The 16,727-nt window shown below is 37.5% G+C and overlaps 1 protein-coding gene across 15 annotated transcripts in view; it reads left to right on the top strand.

Moving 5' to 3' along the window:
* RPS6KC1 (ribosomal protein S6 kinase C1) overlaps positions 1-16,727 on the top strand; it is a 317,521-nt gene that overhangs the window by 145,518 nt on the left and 155,276 nt on the right. For 13 of the 15 annotated variants that reach the window (XM_078440686.2, XM_078440687.2, XM_078440681.2 and 10 more), the window contains 2 exons: positions 2,064-3,659; positions 3,931-4,020. In XM_078440686.2, the coding sequence (XP_078296812.2) occupies positions 2,064-3,659; positions 3,931-4,020 (1,686 nt within the window). The remainder of the gene's footprint in view (positions 1-2,063; positions 3,660-3,930; positions 4,021-16,727) is intronic. The other 2 variants (XM_078440685.2, XM_078440694.2) reach the window with 2 other exon arrangements.

The following is a 16,727-nucleotide window of genomic DNA, read 5'->3' as shown; positions in this document are numbered from 1 at the left end:
CCAAAGCTTTTGTGCCAGAATGGCTTAGAAGTCAGAAAGAGGAAGTGATCTGGGGGCAAGAAGAAAGAATTTAAGCATATTGAATTTTAGATTTCAGCAGTTCATCTAGGTGAAATTGGCCTAAGAATGAATGAAACTTTTCTTGGAACTTGACTGTGTCTTGCTATTTCTGGAACTTTGTGACTACAGAGACTGTCTGCTTTGTGATGGCACATCACATTCTGATGAGTTACCATCTGAGTTAAAGAATGCCAGCCACTGACTGAATGCCTGCCATGTCCTGTGCACTGATCAGGCAGTAGACAGAGAAAGATGAAAAAGACGGTCCTGTCCTCACAGTAGTCCCCATCTAGGAGAACTGAAAACAACACACGTTGTTATAGTTGGATTGCATACAGGAATTCCAGCTTCAGGTTCAGGCTTTATTGTCCGTGTGCCACAATAGAGGTGTTTGTGATAAGAGGAATGTGGTTATTGTTGTCAAAAAACTAAAAAAAAAAAAAAAAGATGGAATCAATGCATGCCGTCTTTTGTGAATGTGTTTCAAAGCTATATATGAACCCTTAAATTTTAATTTGACTCTGGGGAGATATGAAACACTAAGTATAACCTAGTGAAGACAGAAAGTTAGCCAAGAAAAGAATGAGAGTGAAAAGTTAAATGCCCTAATGTCCAATACTACTAATTATTATCAAAATGGGAGAAGGCTGTTAACTAGGTCACTGGTAGAGAGGATGTCTGAATATCTTAGGATTAATATTGTAACAGCTAACCTTTACTGCACATTTACTCGATAGCAGGCACAGTACTGGGTGCTTTATGTATTTACTGAGTCCCTCTAAATGAAATGAAAAGGCAGTGTACAAAAAAGCGTTTTTTGGATGCTTCCACTTACCTTTTTATAGATATAATTGACTGTCAGTAATTATTTCTCTTACGAATGTTACTCTTGGTATAGGATGCTTAATAAAGACATTAAAAATGTGCTGAAAAAAATTGCCTTTTCCATGTTAATAGAGGGGATTCATGTTTAACACATTATTTCCCATTTTTGGAAGATACAGTTGTATCTTCACAAAGTATGCTTCTGCAATTATTGTTTATCAGATTTCTGGATCAAATTGAACTGTTCTTTCTTCTTGCAATACAGTAAAGCTTTGATGGGTTTTTGATACTTATTATAGTTATTTATTCAAAGATTCTAATGAGTGAAACGGGCTGAGTTTTTAATGGTTAAAACAAAAGAAAAGTAAAGCGAAACAACTACCTAACAAGTATTGCTGGTAAAACATTGGATTGCTTTGTGTTTATTTGATTTCTATGATTTCTGTGAAATTGATTTTCATGATTTTACTGTTATAGGTTTCTGATATATATCAGAATATAGAATCAGAATTGCAGTAGCCTGCCCCATTAATACCCAATTAATTTTCCTCAGCTGGTTTACTTGGTCTTCTTCCATACGTGACGTGTGTGGGGAAGGGAGAAAATGGGGAAAATGTTATTAATATGTCATTTATAATGGCATAATTATATACCGGATGCCATATCTCCCCTCTAATCTTGGACTGGGCATTTTAAAATGGAATAATATTGCTGATTCCCCCCCCCCCCCCACACACACACTATAGTATATACAGTTTTAAGCAGCACTTAAATTTATGTATTTCCACTTGACCAAGGGGCCATGCTTGAAAAAATTATTACATAAACAGCTCAGAACATAATCACATGTTCCAACAGCTAAATCATATTTATAGCAGTGTTCTAGCTGTGGGATTTCCTATTAGTATTTGTTAAAATAATTTCAAAGGAAGAAATAGGTTGTCATTTAAAAAATAATTGATATCAGGAGATAGGTTTAAAACTATACTCACCAGTCAGCAATCACAAAAAAAATACATTTTATTAAAATGCTTGTTTTATAGCATACTTGATATTAATGGATATTGCTGACTTGCTTTTGATTGATTATTAGAATGCTTTTGGTTTTTCTTTTGGCTTCAATAAGTAACCATTAATTTGGGGATCTTAAAAAATTTTTTGGTTATACTTGTTCACAGGTGGCAAACTCTGGTCATATATCAGTAAGTTTCTAAACAGAAGTCCTGAAGAAAGCTTTGACATCGGGGAAGTGAAAAAATCTGCACTCACTAAAGTTCACCTGCAACAGCCAACTTCTAGTCCTCAGGACAGCAGCAGCTTTGAATCCAGAGGAAGCGATGGTGGAACGATGCTTAAAGTTCTGCCTCTGAAGACTAGTCTTACTCCAAGCTCTCAAGATGATAGCAACCAAGACGAAGAAGGCCAAGATAGCTCTCCAAAATGGCCAGATTCTGGCTCAAGTTCAGAAGAGGAATGTACCACTAGTTATCTGACCCTATGCAATGAATATGGGCAAGAAAAGATTGAGCCAGGGTCCTTGAATGAGGAGCCTTTCGTGAAGATCGGAGGGAATGCTGTTGATCCCAGAGTTATCGAAAGCTTCCCAGCACACGTTGCTGCTGACAGTGGCAGCCCCAGCACCCAGCACATAGCTCACGAGCTGAAGTTCTTTGCTGGAGATGATGACCTAGAAGCAGATAGTTCTCCAAGAACGTCCGATTCCCTTAGTAGATCTAAAAACAGCCCCATGGAATTCTTTAGAATAGACAGTAAGGATAGCACTAGTGAACTCCTAGGCCTTGATTTTGGAGAAAAATTGTATAGTCTAAAGTCAGAGCCTTTGAAACCATTTTTCACTCTTCCAGATGGAGACGGCACTTCCAGGGGTTTCAGTACTAGCGAAAGCAAGGTAGAGTTTATAGCTCAGGACACCATTAGCAGGGGCTCAGATGACTCTGTCCCAGTTATTTCTTTTAAAGATGCTGCTTTTGATGATGTCATCGGCACTGATGAAGGAAGGCCCGATCTCCTTGTAAATCTACCTGGTGAACTGGAGCCCATCAAAGACGGTGAAGCAATGGGACCCACTCCGTTTACACAGACTAATATAGGCATAATTGAAAGTAAATTGTTGGAAGCCCCTGATGTTTTATGCCTCAGGCTTAGTACTGAACAACGCCAAGCAAGTGAGGAAAATGGCACAGAGGAATTGAGTGATCCCTCCAGGCCTAAATCCCATAGTATAGCAGAGAAACACAGCGCACCGGGGGATCTTGGGATGTTGTTTGTGACAGCCGGTGATCACAGTAGTTCAGGAGACATGTCTTTGTTACACAGCTCGGATCCTAAGTTCCAAGGACCTGGAGCGGTTGAGTCTGCAGTCACTGCAGCCAACACAGAAGAAAGCATATTCCGTATTTCTAACCCACTCTCAGGTGCTAATGAATATAATGTAAACACAGACACTTTAAAAACTGAAGAAGTATTGCTGTTTACAGATCAAACTGAGGATTTGGCTAAAGAGGAACTGACTTTGTTTCAGAGAGACCCAGAGACTAAGGGAGAGAGTGGATTAGCACTAGAAGGAGACAAGGAAATACATCAGATTTTTGAGGACCTTGATAAAAAATTAGCACTAAACTCCAGGTTTTACATCCCCGAGGGCTGCATTCAAAGATGGGCAGCTGAAATGGTGGTAGCCCTTGATGCTTTACATAGAGAGGGAATTGTGTGCCGCGATTTGAACCCAAACAACATCTTATTGAATGATAGAGGTCAGGAACTTTTGCAAATGCATTTCTTTTTATTCGCTGTTGCTTCCAATTAACTGAGTAGGCGTTTTATCTTGTAATTAGTATCTTCATTTCCTGTCTAGAGCTTCATTATCAGTGCGGCAAATTCACCCCCAGTAATAGCTTCTAGTACTTAATGATGCCATTATTCTTAATGATACTGTTTTTAGCTACAAAAGGAGTAATTACAGTTCACTTCTGCAGAAAATGGAAGAGAAAAATGTTTTGATTTCTCCTGTCGTTTTGTTTTTAGGACACATTCAGCTAACGTATTTTAGCAGGTGGAGCGAGGTTGAAGATTCCTGTGACAGTGATGCCATGGAGAGAATGTACTGTGCCCCAGGTTAGAGCAATCTCTTAAAATGTTTCGCTTGAAAAAGTAGGTCCGCCTCTCTCTTTTCCTTATAAAAGTTGTATTTTTCTCTAGCGGTTCACATAGGTGTTGGGTTTGGGTATCTCTCAAATCCTTCAAAAAAAGAAAGTTGGGGGAAGAAACCATTGTATATTCTAGAGGGGTGTGTGTGTGTATTTGTTGTTAAATGGGCTTGTACTTCTCTTAGGAGAGACAGTTAATTCTGTCTTAGAAGTGTCTTAACTTCTCAGTGTTTAGAAGGACCTTTGAATACCCCGAACCTCTTTCAGTGGATGGTTTTATTAAGATGTGAGAGGTAGCCAACTACAGGGGTAAAATTCCCAAGGAGAAAAGTGGATAAAATATGGACTTTTAAAAAATGCAGTACTGTGACTTCAGTGATGAGGTGCCCTGGCATGCAGAGCAGATTTTAGAGTTCTCTCTGTATTTGAGACATTTTAGGAAGCATGTTTTTCTTGCTTTAAAATAGCCAGTTTAGCCAAATACTCAACACAACAGATTTCTCTTGCTCTTACTGTATTGTCTTTATTTTTTTTTTTTAAATTAGAGCTTTATTTCGGGGGGTGTTATATCCTTTGCTGATAATTACAGGTCACGTAAGCATATGAATTGGATTTGTGTGAGTGTCTTTCTGTCAGTGCAGATGGGGCTATATTTGAATCCAAAGTTCGTTCACCTTTTGCCCGGCTCTCAGCCTCTTTGGATAGTCCAAGTTACTTCACTTGTCACCCCACTGGCTTTCAAAGGAGGTTCAAGCTGATTATGGTGACATGATCTGCTTAGTTGTTGATTAATACAGTATTTAACGCTTCCTAGCTAACCAGTGTATTATTGATGCTAACATTGTTTCCCTGCATAATGGGAAGTGATTATAATTAGGATTGAAAGAGCTATATTGTTTTAAGTTACAACCTTCATTGTTAAGAATTACTCCTGGATTGGGGAATAGCTAAGTTTTTCAGCCTGCAAAGCAAATATCCCAAAACTGTTTCCTGAAAACGTGATTTGGTTTTTTTTTTTCTTAGCGTTCTGTTTCTTTTCCTCTTTCTTCCCTCAAATTAGGGGTGTTTGATTTTATTTCTTCCTAGGGGCAATAGAGCATGCCTCCGTTTTTTGTTTCTCTCAAGTAGATAATATTATGCTGTTTTTTGAAGCCTTATTAGTATGATTTAGTTAATGGGATAACAAAAATAATTTCAATGTGAAATCACTTTATTATGGTTATCTGGTTCTTTTTTTAAACACTCACCCCCTTCTATAGTTTGATAAATAACATCTTAGGTGCCAGTGTACATAAATACATATATTAATTGTAATGAATTTGGAGGCTTAAGGATCAAAATTAAATGTGGGACTTCTTTTAGGTTTATTTATTTATTTTGAGAGAGAGAGAGAGGGAGAGAGAGAGCAAGCATGAGTGGAATAGGGGCAGAGAGAAAAGGAGAGAGAATTCCAAGCAGGCTCTGCACTGATAGCCTGACAGTCCAACCCGGGGCTCGAACTCACAAATCATGAGATTGTGACCTGAGCATGGATTAAAAGTCAGACACTCAACCAACTAAACCACCCACACGCTCCAAATCTGGGAGTTCTTTTAGATGAAACCTGTTAAATCCAGAAGTGAAGTGCAGGATAAACCTCACATCAAACCAGATGTGATGAGGCATTGTTTAGTGTTTATAACTGACTCCTTATTTCCTATTTTTATTGTCACTTTCTTCTCGAAAACTGTAAGGTTATGCTTTGGCGTTCTAGCAGAATTGTTTCTTCAACGTACGATGTTTACTTTAACATTCACAGCATGTTGACCACCTGAACATTTTAATATGTGTTTAACAAAACTATACTACATTCATCAACAAATAGATACTTTTAATTTTGTGTACTCGAAACAGCAAATTTAATCCAGATCGGTTCCCTATTTTTATTTTTAAACCTTTCCCCACAAATCACAGTTCTCATAGTTTACCAGCAGGTGGCAGTCTACCATTAATGGATTTTTGCTGTCATTTTCCAGGTTGTCCTTCACTAACATTTGAGAAAAGCTGTCTGAAGAAGGGCTTTGTTTTAATTATTTGCGTGAAAGAATTGTACTTTCAAGCTTTGTGAGTTGCAAAAGTGCCCTAGCATTATATCATGCATTGAACGATGTAGAAAGTCTCTTCTATTTTTGGGACCTATTAATTTGTTTCATCAACAGGGGAAAATAAAACCAGTAATGGCCTTAACTGAAAAGTAGAGCTAGCCTTGTAATGTAGATGATTGTAAACCCAGAGTTACAGAACTCCGCTAAGTGTCCGGGTTCTCCCACACCTAGCTTACAATGCAAGGGGAACTGGAACCAAAAATTGTAAATTACTGTTTGTTTCAAAAGTGAACAGCAGTGCTACTGATGAACACTATAAATAGTGTTTCCCCCCCAAAGGGTGGGAACAGTGCTAATATGCTAATGTTTCAATGCTTAAAAGTCGCAAATCCATTAACACGTGGGGACACAGAGTACTTAGTCATCTTTTGCTCTACTCTTAGAAACACTAAGGGTTGCAGTAATTCTCTCCCACATCCCCTCTGCCCTTCCATTTTCTAATTCTAACCTTAGTATTATTGTCCGAGTAACTCTAAGGCACGTCCAGCAGCTGATGTTTGGTTAGAAAGTAAAGTTGTCATAAGATCGTGATGAGAACGACCCACTTCTGTTTAAACAGCATGCAGCCTCTACCCCGACCACTCCTCCCTCCTGGGAATCCTTATCACATTTTTGTCCTAAAAACATTATCCACCTGCCCTGTACTTTATAATATCAGCAATGTATCTTTTCATCTTGTGGATGATGTGCCTTCATATTTTGAGAAAAATTTCCAGTAACAGATTCGATTTACACGGACAGAAACTTGAGCACATGCCAAACTAGCAGGGGGGCCATTATTCTGCTCTATAAATAAGTTTAAAAAAGAAAACACACACACACAGAAACCTGTGAATCAACATGTTTTGGTCTAATTGAGGGGAAAAGCAAGATAGATAAATTTTGAAATGCAAATGATCACCTTCTGTTATTTAAGTAGAGTTTCTGCCAACTTTGCGATCTTAGATTTTAAAAAGTCATGGTCGTTTCAGCACTGCATACTACCAAGGATATCTGACATTCACAAGTTTCCACAATGACCTGAAGAACTTTTTTAAAAAGTTACCACTTTTTTTATATTAAGGAAAACAAGTCCAGTAACAAAAAGACAAAAACCAATGAGCTTTCTCTGTCTACATCTGTGAAAAAGCCAGCAAATAAATGGCTGCAGCTGCAGGCCTATCAAGAGGGTCTTGAGAATACGAATTCACTGATCAAACCCAGCCCTGTTTTCAAAGTAGAAATCATTCCTTTTAGGTTCACTTTGTATCCTTAGATTATCTAGGATGATTCTCTAGAAAGGTTGTATTTTAAATAAACATCATTCATGGTAAATGGGTTCCTTTCATACCAGAGAAACACAGGACAGAGTTCAGGAAGACAGAGAGTAAAGAAACAGACCCCCGGAGTGGGAATAGATGGTATAGCATAGGAATATAAACATAACACTGCCTGGTTTCCATATTGGGAGCTTTTTAGATACTTTATTAAGAGCCCTACAGACAGGTTCTCCTGTTTTTCGTTGTGAGAGGTTATAGAATAAAAACTGGAGTAAATTGATTATTCTTCTCTAGAGGACTTCCTTGTCATTACTCTGATTTTCTTTCTGTATCTGTGTATACCACACACAAAGGATTTTATGTGCTTTATCATTGAAACGATTTACCATAATGTAGAATAAATTTTTGTTGCAGCATTTTAAGTATAAAGGAAGAATAAAGTGTCAAGAAAGTATTTTTTTTTTTTTACCAGTATTTTTTTAAGTCTTGACTCTCATCGTAAAAAAAAGCAGCTAGGAAATAGAACCTCTAATATTAAGCATATAAAGCACAAAAGACTGTATTTGAAAGTTTAATATGCAATCTAAGGCAAGTGAGTAAAATTGTTGATATGTTTGTTATTATGCTAATTGAATCACTTAAGTTTCTCATTCCAGTCTTCACAAGTTGATATGGTACCTATCAGAGTGTGTCCTTCACCTTTATTTTCCACTCCACTATGAGCCTTTATAAATGCTTGAAATTTACATTGATATTTCTCGTTGAATACTTTTCAGACTTGAGAATTTATAGGTGAATATGTGTGTAAATTGAAGAAGTCCAAAATGCTTTTTACTGCAGCCCAATCTCCACGCTCCCAGATGTCAAATGACAGCTTTGCTTCCTCTCTTAGGCGATTTCACACTTGGAAACAGCTCACAGCTGACGGTGAAAAGTGAAACATAGAAAAATCATGCTGAAACTGTCTGTAAAATTCAGTTTTAGAGCATGACATTTATTTACTACCACCCTTTGCTCTTCTAGCCTGACTTTATCAAATAGGCTATGAATATATTTTTTGGGGGTAGTCTCCTCTGCCCTTTTTCATAAATGGGTCTTACATGTCATTTGTTGCTTTTTTAAGCATGGTACTCTATGTCGTAGTTATGTATTTGATAATTAGATCTAGGACTCAGACCATGGATGGTTTAAAATATCATGAGGCCATCATTAAGTTTAAGATTTAGAATATTAAGGCAGAATTAAGAATGACCAAACTTCAATATTTGTCCCACATCAGCTGTTAACTCATTGCATGACCTTGGGCATGTTATTTAAGACTTCCTAGACCTTAATTTATCACTAGCCAAATAGATTTGTAGGGTATAAAAAATATCACAGATGTCAAATCATCTAATACTGTTCTTACACACAATGCAGTCAGAATTCAAGTTTATTTTATTAAGGCAAGAATTTCTCCCCCAAGGTTACATACTGATTTCTTGTCTAATATTAGTAGGGTTAAAATAATTATTTCACTTGGAGGACTTTCTAAGTGTATACCTGTACTCATTTGTAAGGTATTTATATAATATGTATTATGCAGAAATGAGGGATTTATGGAAAGTATTTTCATATGGAGGAGAGAAGCCAAGACACTTTTTGAGTAGGGTGAAATTTGATTGCCAAGATTCTCCACAAACAAAATTGTTTAAAGAAGAAAGAATCATTTGGATCTGAGAATGTTTGGGTCCTGGGTAACTTCAGCAAGCATGAGTGATCTATTTTAGGAATGTGAAGTTGAGAGAGAACTCAAATGAATATAGATACATAGTTTGAACTAATAATGGTCTAACCAGGAAATATGGTTGTATCCCTGGTGTAGGCTTTTAAAAATTTTTTTCCCAAAGGAGAAAGAAGAAAAAGGCAAGAGGGAGCTATAGAAATAATTTTGAGAGTAAAATATTTGTGGTTAATATTTAAACATTATGTTTCAAACACTGATTCTTTTGTTTGATTTACCCTTCAGCAAAACTTCAACAGTAACTCTCTTGTACATATTAGATGTTTTAACATTTTCCTTTAACAATTAGCAAGTACTTCTAATCCTTTGTTTTTAGTTCTTATTGTCATAAAGACCGAATCTATATCTTCTTTGGGAGAACCAGTAACTTTTCAAGTTTGCCATAGAATAGTGAAAAGTTTACACTGAGGAAAATTCTCTGATACACTTAATCCCTGTATACTGATGAAGTTTGTGCCATGAGTATAGTCATATTAGGATAAGCAAAAAGAGCTTCAAGTCAACGCAAATCTTACCTTGTTCAGGCAGACCCCTCGTGATGGAAAGATTAAAGAGTTGCTTTATACTGGCTTGAAGGTCTGGAACCTCGGGATCCGTCCCTGGGTAGGATGTATCTTGGATCCTCCACACATCCCCCAGTGATGGGCTAGTTACCTTCACCTCTGTGTTAAGGTCACTCCATACTGAAATAGACCCATTCTGAAATCATACTTCTCTCATCAGGACAGATTGTGATTTATCTCTACCAGTGGGAATGAGGCTGAGTAATAGCAAAATGTTCCATCCTTGCTATTTGGCACCTTAGTGAATAGCACATTAGCTCTTGTCATGAAAAGAAATTCTTCATCCATTAGAACTAGAGAATTTGTAAGAGTCAAAGAACTAGTAATATTTTCATACGGAAGAGGTGAAATACAAGATCTCCGTACATTTCGTAATAGTACCTGATATACCGGGGAATGGGGGGTCACCTCAACCTTTAGATTATTAAAAAGAAGTTAACCTTAACCTCTTATTTGCTCCAAACCTTTTTCTTTATTATCTTGGGCAGATTGTTTTTTAGAAGAGGAACAAGAGACTAGATACTTGTGGTTTTGAGTAATAGCTGCATTGTAATTGCTTTTTGATTTTCAGGTCTAAGTTGATTTTTGGCAACTATTCAGTTACTTGGCCTCACTAGTATATTATTATAAAGAAGAAAGAGAACTATCTTTTGCCTCTGATACTTAACACAGAAGAGATAATGCTGAGTCTTAAACATCATGCACCAGAGCTATCGGCCAGCTCCTTTGACCAAGTCATCAGGTCCTATACCATGCAAAATCTTGTCAGTTTGAATCTCCCTGAAGTAACCAGGGCTTACCCCTTCTGAGCAGTTATTCACACATGCTACCCTCAAATAAATGTTTAAAAATGCTAAGGTTTTAAAAAATGGATGACAAAGCAAACGGAGTTCCTTGAGCCCCTTTAATAGCAGTGCACGAAGCCCTGCCTACTTGACACGACAACAGCAGTGGTGGTGGGGGGAGCTGCATCTGTCATTTTCACAATTTTCAGTTAGCCTTTTTCTCATCAATCAACTTTAATGGCTTTGGTTGGGTAACACTGTGACACCCGATGGCTATTCAGAATGGAGTTGTTGTGATATGATCAATGGAAAATGGAGCATGCTGTTGGTTTTTTTTTTTTTTTTCCCTACTAGAAATGCAGGGTGAGAGAGTAAGCAAGATTGTATAGAGCTCAGAATTATAATTATAATCAGTCAACCAGAAGTCATATGGTAGTTACCCACTTCTTATTTTATCTCACAAGAAGACGGTAGTGTAATGATACCTATAAACTCCCTCCAGCAGGTAATTCTTGGCTCTGGACTGCTGAATCAAGTTAAATCAAGGAGTTTTGACCCAACTTCCGCAGATCATTGCAGGATGCTCAGAACATGTTGCCAGGTCACCCCCACAACAAGAAATTCAGAGCTGGGTAGTGGTAGAAAAGCAGAATTAAGTATTTTGTCAAGTCTAGCCTGAATTCTCTGAGTGGGATGTGTCTTTATGTCCCAAGTCTGCACAATACAACAGGCCCAGGGCTTCAGGTAATTAAAATACCTGAAAACCAAAGGATTAATAATGAGGTGGTGGCAGGAAGCAAGGCTAGAGCCTGGGATGAGCCAGGGAAGCTAGTGTGTGTGAGGTAGGGCAGCACGCTTCTCCTGTCACCGTGTGGTGCTGTGAAGAGCGGAGCCCCAGCTGCCGTAGACTCTTCTCTCTGGAAAGTGTTGGCCTCTGTCACCAGGCTTCTCTGGATAATATTCTAATGAATTCGAGTCACGTGATACTGACAACTTTTAAGTAGTTCATATACGCTCCTCAACAGATGTGGCATTTGAATAATCAATGGAGCACAATGTTGGAGGACTTTATGGAATGTAGAATGGAGAAGTGGGCAGCCAACGTTTTCTAGAGTAGGATAAAATATGAAAAAAAGGAGCAAAATGCTCTTTTGAAATAATAGGCTACAAACGTGCAAATTCCAGGCTCTAGCTAGTCTATTACTCTGAGAATTAAGATCTGCCTAAGAGATGTGAAACCTTAGGCAAGTACCTTTCTTCTGTCCATATTCTTTCCTTTAAAATATGTGTTCTCTTTGAACAGTTGTGCACCTTCAGACTTTTAAACTTTAAATGTCTAAACTTTGATCATTTAGCTTATAGGTATTAGAGAAACAATTCAAACCTGGAACTAAAATGAAATTTCACTCTCATGGTTGATAGGGCTTTTAGTTTTGTTCTCAGTTGCAACATTTTGTCTTGTTTGAGGAAACTTTAAAAAAATCGTCTCTATATCTAAAATAATAAATACCCTTGGGAAAACTAAGTAGTGTAGATGTCCTACGATGCACTGGTTTTGATAACATTAAAAACAATAGTGATACTAATTATCTCACCAGACTGGCAGCCAGATATTGTAGCCAGCTTGCACATTTGTAGCACATTTCATGTGATTGTGTGCCTGGATTCCTCACATGGAGCAGGGGCGTGGGAAACCCTGAGTTACTTCCCAATCCTGTCTTCTTCCTGCTCCCAGGGCTCTTCAGCTTTTCCCCTGGCCATATGTTATCCGTGTCAGAGCAGACTGTAGCGGCCATTGCGCTCTGCAGAGAAGTGCCCTGGAAGGCGTCTGTTCTACCACCCTCTTTAAGCCACCATCATCTCTTGCCTGGACTACTGTAGTCATCAGCTGACTGACCTCCATTCTCACCCTGCTTTAATCTGTGTTTCATTCAGCAGCCAGGGTGTGCTTTAGATAATGTTTGAAACTTTCTAGCCTACCATATATAAAAGTACGAAAGGACTGAATGGAGATCTCTGTGCTCAATGGAACTTAAGGAAAATGAATGTGATGAGGCCTTAGTAGAAGCTTTGAATGCCTTGAATGAGCAGTGCCACAGAACACAAGAAGGATCTATTTATTCAACAAACATTTATTAAGTGCCTCCTGTGTTCCAGACACTGTGCCTAGGAGCTAGAAATAAGGGACATAATTGGTATAGTATCGATAATTAATTTTGAAGACCTGTGTAAACAAAGAGACTACCCAAACAGAACACGTATACAGTTGGTTAACTGGAATGTTAATAGACCTTTACAGGTGAATAGTTGTATTTACAGAATTGTAATTTACCAAACTAACAAAAGATGTGCTTAGCTGTTTCTCTTCTTGCCATTTAGTTCCATATATTGTTGGATTAAAAAAAAAAAAAATGCTTTCTTCTGTGTTTCTTTCTCTTTGTTCTTTAGTCATCAGCTGTAGTGGAAGACTAATGCTCAGCCCCTGCATAGAAAATCTTTATACACAGCAAGCGCTGGTGAGAGAAATTGACTAGAATTTTGTAATTCTAGTCCCTTTCAATTAGCAACAGATGCTGCAGGGAAAGACTGTCTGTGTAGGAACACAGTACTAATGTTTCCATGCCCTAGCTGACATGAATGCTCATTGCCGAAGAAAGATGTTCTTTTCCTTGGTCCAAGTATGTCACTAATGATAGATCAGATTTTTTTTTTTTTTACACTTTTCTCTATTCCTATCGGAGGCCATTGTGGCTTAATTAATTTTTATATTGTCTTCTTCACCAAAGATCTCTCTTTTACCGTAAAAGCTAATAAGGTACTTGTGTTGTTTATGTTTCTCTTCTAAAAGTGAGAATTGGAATCCTTAAAGTCAGATATTTAACATAATTTTTTTAAACCCTGTGGCATTAGAAAACTGTATCTCCCTTTGCCCCCAAAATATGCTTATTACTGATTATCATTTTAATTTATTGCATGGATCTGTGCCTTTAAAATTGTTCCATCATTCTGATATTTGGATAAAGTGCTGTATCATTTATGTGACAGATTCTTCCAGCATCTAAATGTTGGTTTGACTATTACATAAATACTTTATTTGCAACAATTGTTGCAATTTCATTGCAACTTTTTTACTGAGTTTTATATGATCTTTTAATAAGAGTTCCACAGTTACTAGAACTTTGAGAGTGAAAAGAAATGAGGCTTCTAAGATTCTGTTTATTTAACAAGTATAGTTAAGAAAGTGGGAGAAATATTTAAATACTTATTCTGAAAATAAAATAATAAAGAAAATAGAATTTCTCTATATGTGAACTACTAAGAAAATTTACCCTATTTCCCACCGTGTCCTATAAGGAAGATAGCAACAGAAGAACATACTGCCAGAGGGAGGTTGTGGAATTGTCTGGAGGGTTTTGCAGCGGGTCTGGGCAACTGTGTTGTGAGTAAAAGGGTCCAGGGAAGGGTGACATGACCTGTGTGGGTCCCTTGGTGAGAAACCACAGAACAGGATCAAGTGATGGCCTCAGACTGGAAGCGTGCCTTATCAAATCCATCAGTGAACTAAACGTAGACTGTCAGACTCCCTTACTGACCAAGCAGTATAATAGTTACAGACCCTTAAAGAAAAGTAAATTCTGAATTTGCGATGTTGAGGGTACCAAATTGCTTAAAATGCAAGGTGATTCATCTTCGTGAAGCTTTGTAGAAAGGTTGGTCTTTATTTAAAGTGGGAGTTTGACATGCACTTTCTAGGTTTTTCAAATTCTATACAATTTCCAGCAGAGTCTTAACATTATCTTTGCTTATTTTTGAGTCATGTCTTTGGCAAATGCGTGTGTGTGGTTTAAACTGTGTAATCCTAAAAAGCAAGGCCTCTCTCTACCTGTACTTAGGTATATGTCGTGATTTCAGTAATGCTGGGATTGCATGCTCTCTCCAGGGTCTTTTGGTATATGTGCTGCCGAATCGAGCACTCTCTAGTGTCTTTCAGGTTTCCTCAAGTCTGAGAGTGCATACTTGGCTTCTTTTTCTTCACTTCTCGCGTAGGTATAGATATTTTATGGTTTCTTAAGTCCAAGCTCTCTGGTTGTTTTGCTCCTGTATTTTTTCAGGAGCAAGGTTTATTTTGGGGTCAGATTAACATTATTATTTTTGACTATAAGAGGGAGACTCAGGAAATATCATAAGGGCTGTAAAACTCTCTTACTGTATGTTTTAGCAAGCCCTTTGACAATAAGGGTTACCGAGGCAGCACTGTTTTACTGAAAAATGTCTTGGCTTGTTGAAGAGTGTTCTATGAGGTGTTAAACATGAGTAAGACAAAGGTAGGCAAAGCACATTTTATGTTGTGATACCTTTATTGTTTTATTTAAACATGTTTATTCACTTGTGAAATATAGTTCGAATCATTAGTATGAATCAATGAGATTCTATATTGTGTCAGAATGTGAGAATCGATACTGCTAAAATGAGAATTCTAGAATTTTACAAAACCGTTCTCACGTATTTGATGTCCTTAAAAATTTTTCGATGGATTGAAATCTAATCTGGAGCCAATTCTGTGTCTCCATGACGTTAAAAGATGAGAATGGTTACATTGAGTGACACTGATGCAATTCGTTTGTCACCAGATCTCTTAGGGAAAGAGAGCGGTGACGGTGACGGTGACGGTGGATAGAAAGAAGGAAGTGTGAGGAGTGCTAGTCATTTTAGCATAATCCCATTCTTTGGGCATTTAGGTTAATGGAGGGAGAAGTTTTGAGAAAGGCTCGTGAGTGCTTTTGAAAACACTTTTCAGGATCATAAAATTACAGGTAGAAAGAATGTTAGAGGTCCCGGCTGTCCTCATTTTCAGAGTAAGCTCAGTGTGACATACTCGGCCAGGGTCAAATGGTGGAATGACAATACATTTCTTTGACTCAAAGACAAAAATCTGGGATTCTTTGATAACACCATCTCTTTTTGAGTTTCTGTGGGAATAATCTGAGAATTTGTTTATTTTCTTAGGGAATAGTTTAGTTCTCCCCTCCATCACTTTGCTTCATGCCTATGGTAAGTATTGCACTTGTGGAGGATAAAGATACTATTTTACCACCCTGGAAATTGCAAATACAGAGTATCCTAGCAGGGGAAGGGCATGTGCAGAAACTTGACCCGTTGGTTTTTAATAGGACAAATATTTGGAAATTGACACAAAAATGGTAAATTTATCCTTTAAGATGCTTTTGTGGTTTTTTTTTCCCCCAGAGATTTAAAACATTCAACATAGGAGTTTAAAGGGATTTCTAAGCTTCACTGTGTTTATACTTAAAAACAGCCTCACAAATTTATTTGTTAGGTACATATACCTGCCTGTTCACCTAGTGTTTGTGGTAGTCATCATGTAGTTTTGTATATAAATCAGTGCTCTTGGTTTATACTGAAAGTTTTTGTGTAGATTTTGCAAGGACAGCAGTTTTAGAACAATGGTTTTGACAGTCACACAATCTCAGGCTTCTTTTTGGCAGTATAATTTCAGAGTATATCATTATTTTTTAATATAAGAATGATTGGTCCTTAAAGCATATTAAAGAGGCATCCAAAATCCTGCATCCTGATTATTAAAAGAAAAAGAGAATTCTGTTTGAAAATCCTGAAGAAGAAATTCCACAAGAACTTACTCTAGTTATTGTAATAATATAAATTCCCTGGCCATTAAGAAGTTCTTCTTTGTATCTTACCTAAATACAGAGCTCTTTGTTGTATTTTAGAGTCATCTGTGAAAACCAAGGTCAGTTGGTCATGATGTCAGTTTCACATTAATTAATGAATCCCTGCTTAATATAAAGTCATTTTGAAGAGCTTCAAGCTGCATTGTTAAGGGGGAGGATTTAAAACCTGTTTGGTGTCTTTATTTCCAGATTTCCATGAAAAAAAAAAAAAAAAAAGCCTTTTCAAAGTTGTTATCCTTCTTTACTGGCCCAATCAGAATAAAGATGGCATTCAGCCTAGGCACCTTCATCCTTTCAGAAGCAGTTTTTCTTAGAGTGGATGTCAGCAGTCTCTCTAGACCTGAAGTCAGAAAGCTTGAACAATTGACAACCAAGGGGAGGGAAGAAAGAGGAAGTAAGGGGAGAGGAAAAGAAGCCAGCTGTCAGTGGA

Source organism: Panthera onca, chromosome F1 (genome assembly GCF_046562875.1).
Source record: "Panthera onca isolate mPanOnc1 chromosome F1, mPanOnc1 haplotype 2, whole genome shotgun sequence".
In the NCBI taxonomy this organism is placed as follows: Eukaryota; Metazoa; Chordata; class Mammalia; order Carnivora; family Felidae; genus Panthera; species Panthera onca.
This window is presented reverse-complemented; position numbering and strand designations above follow the sequence as displayed.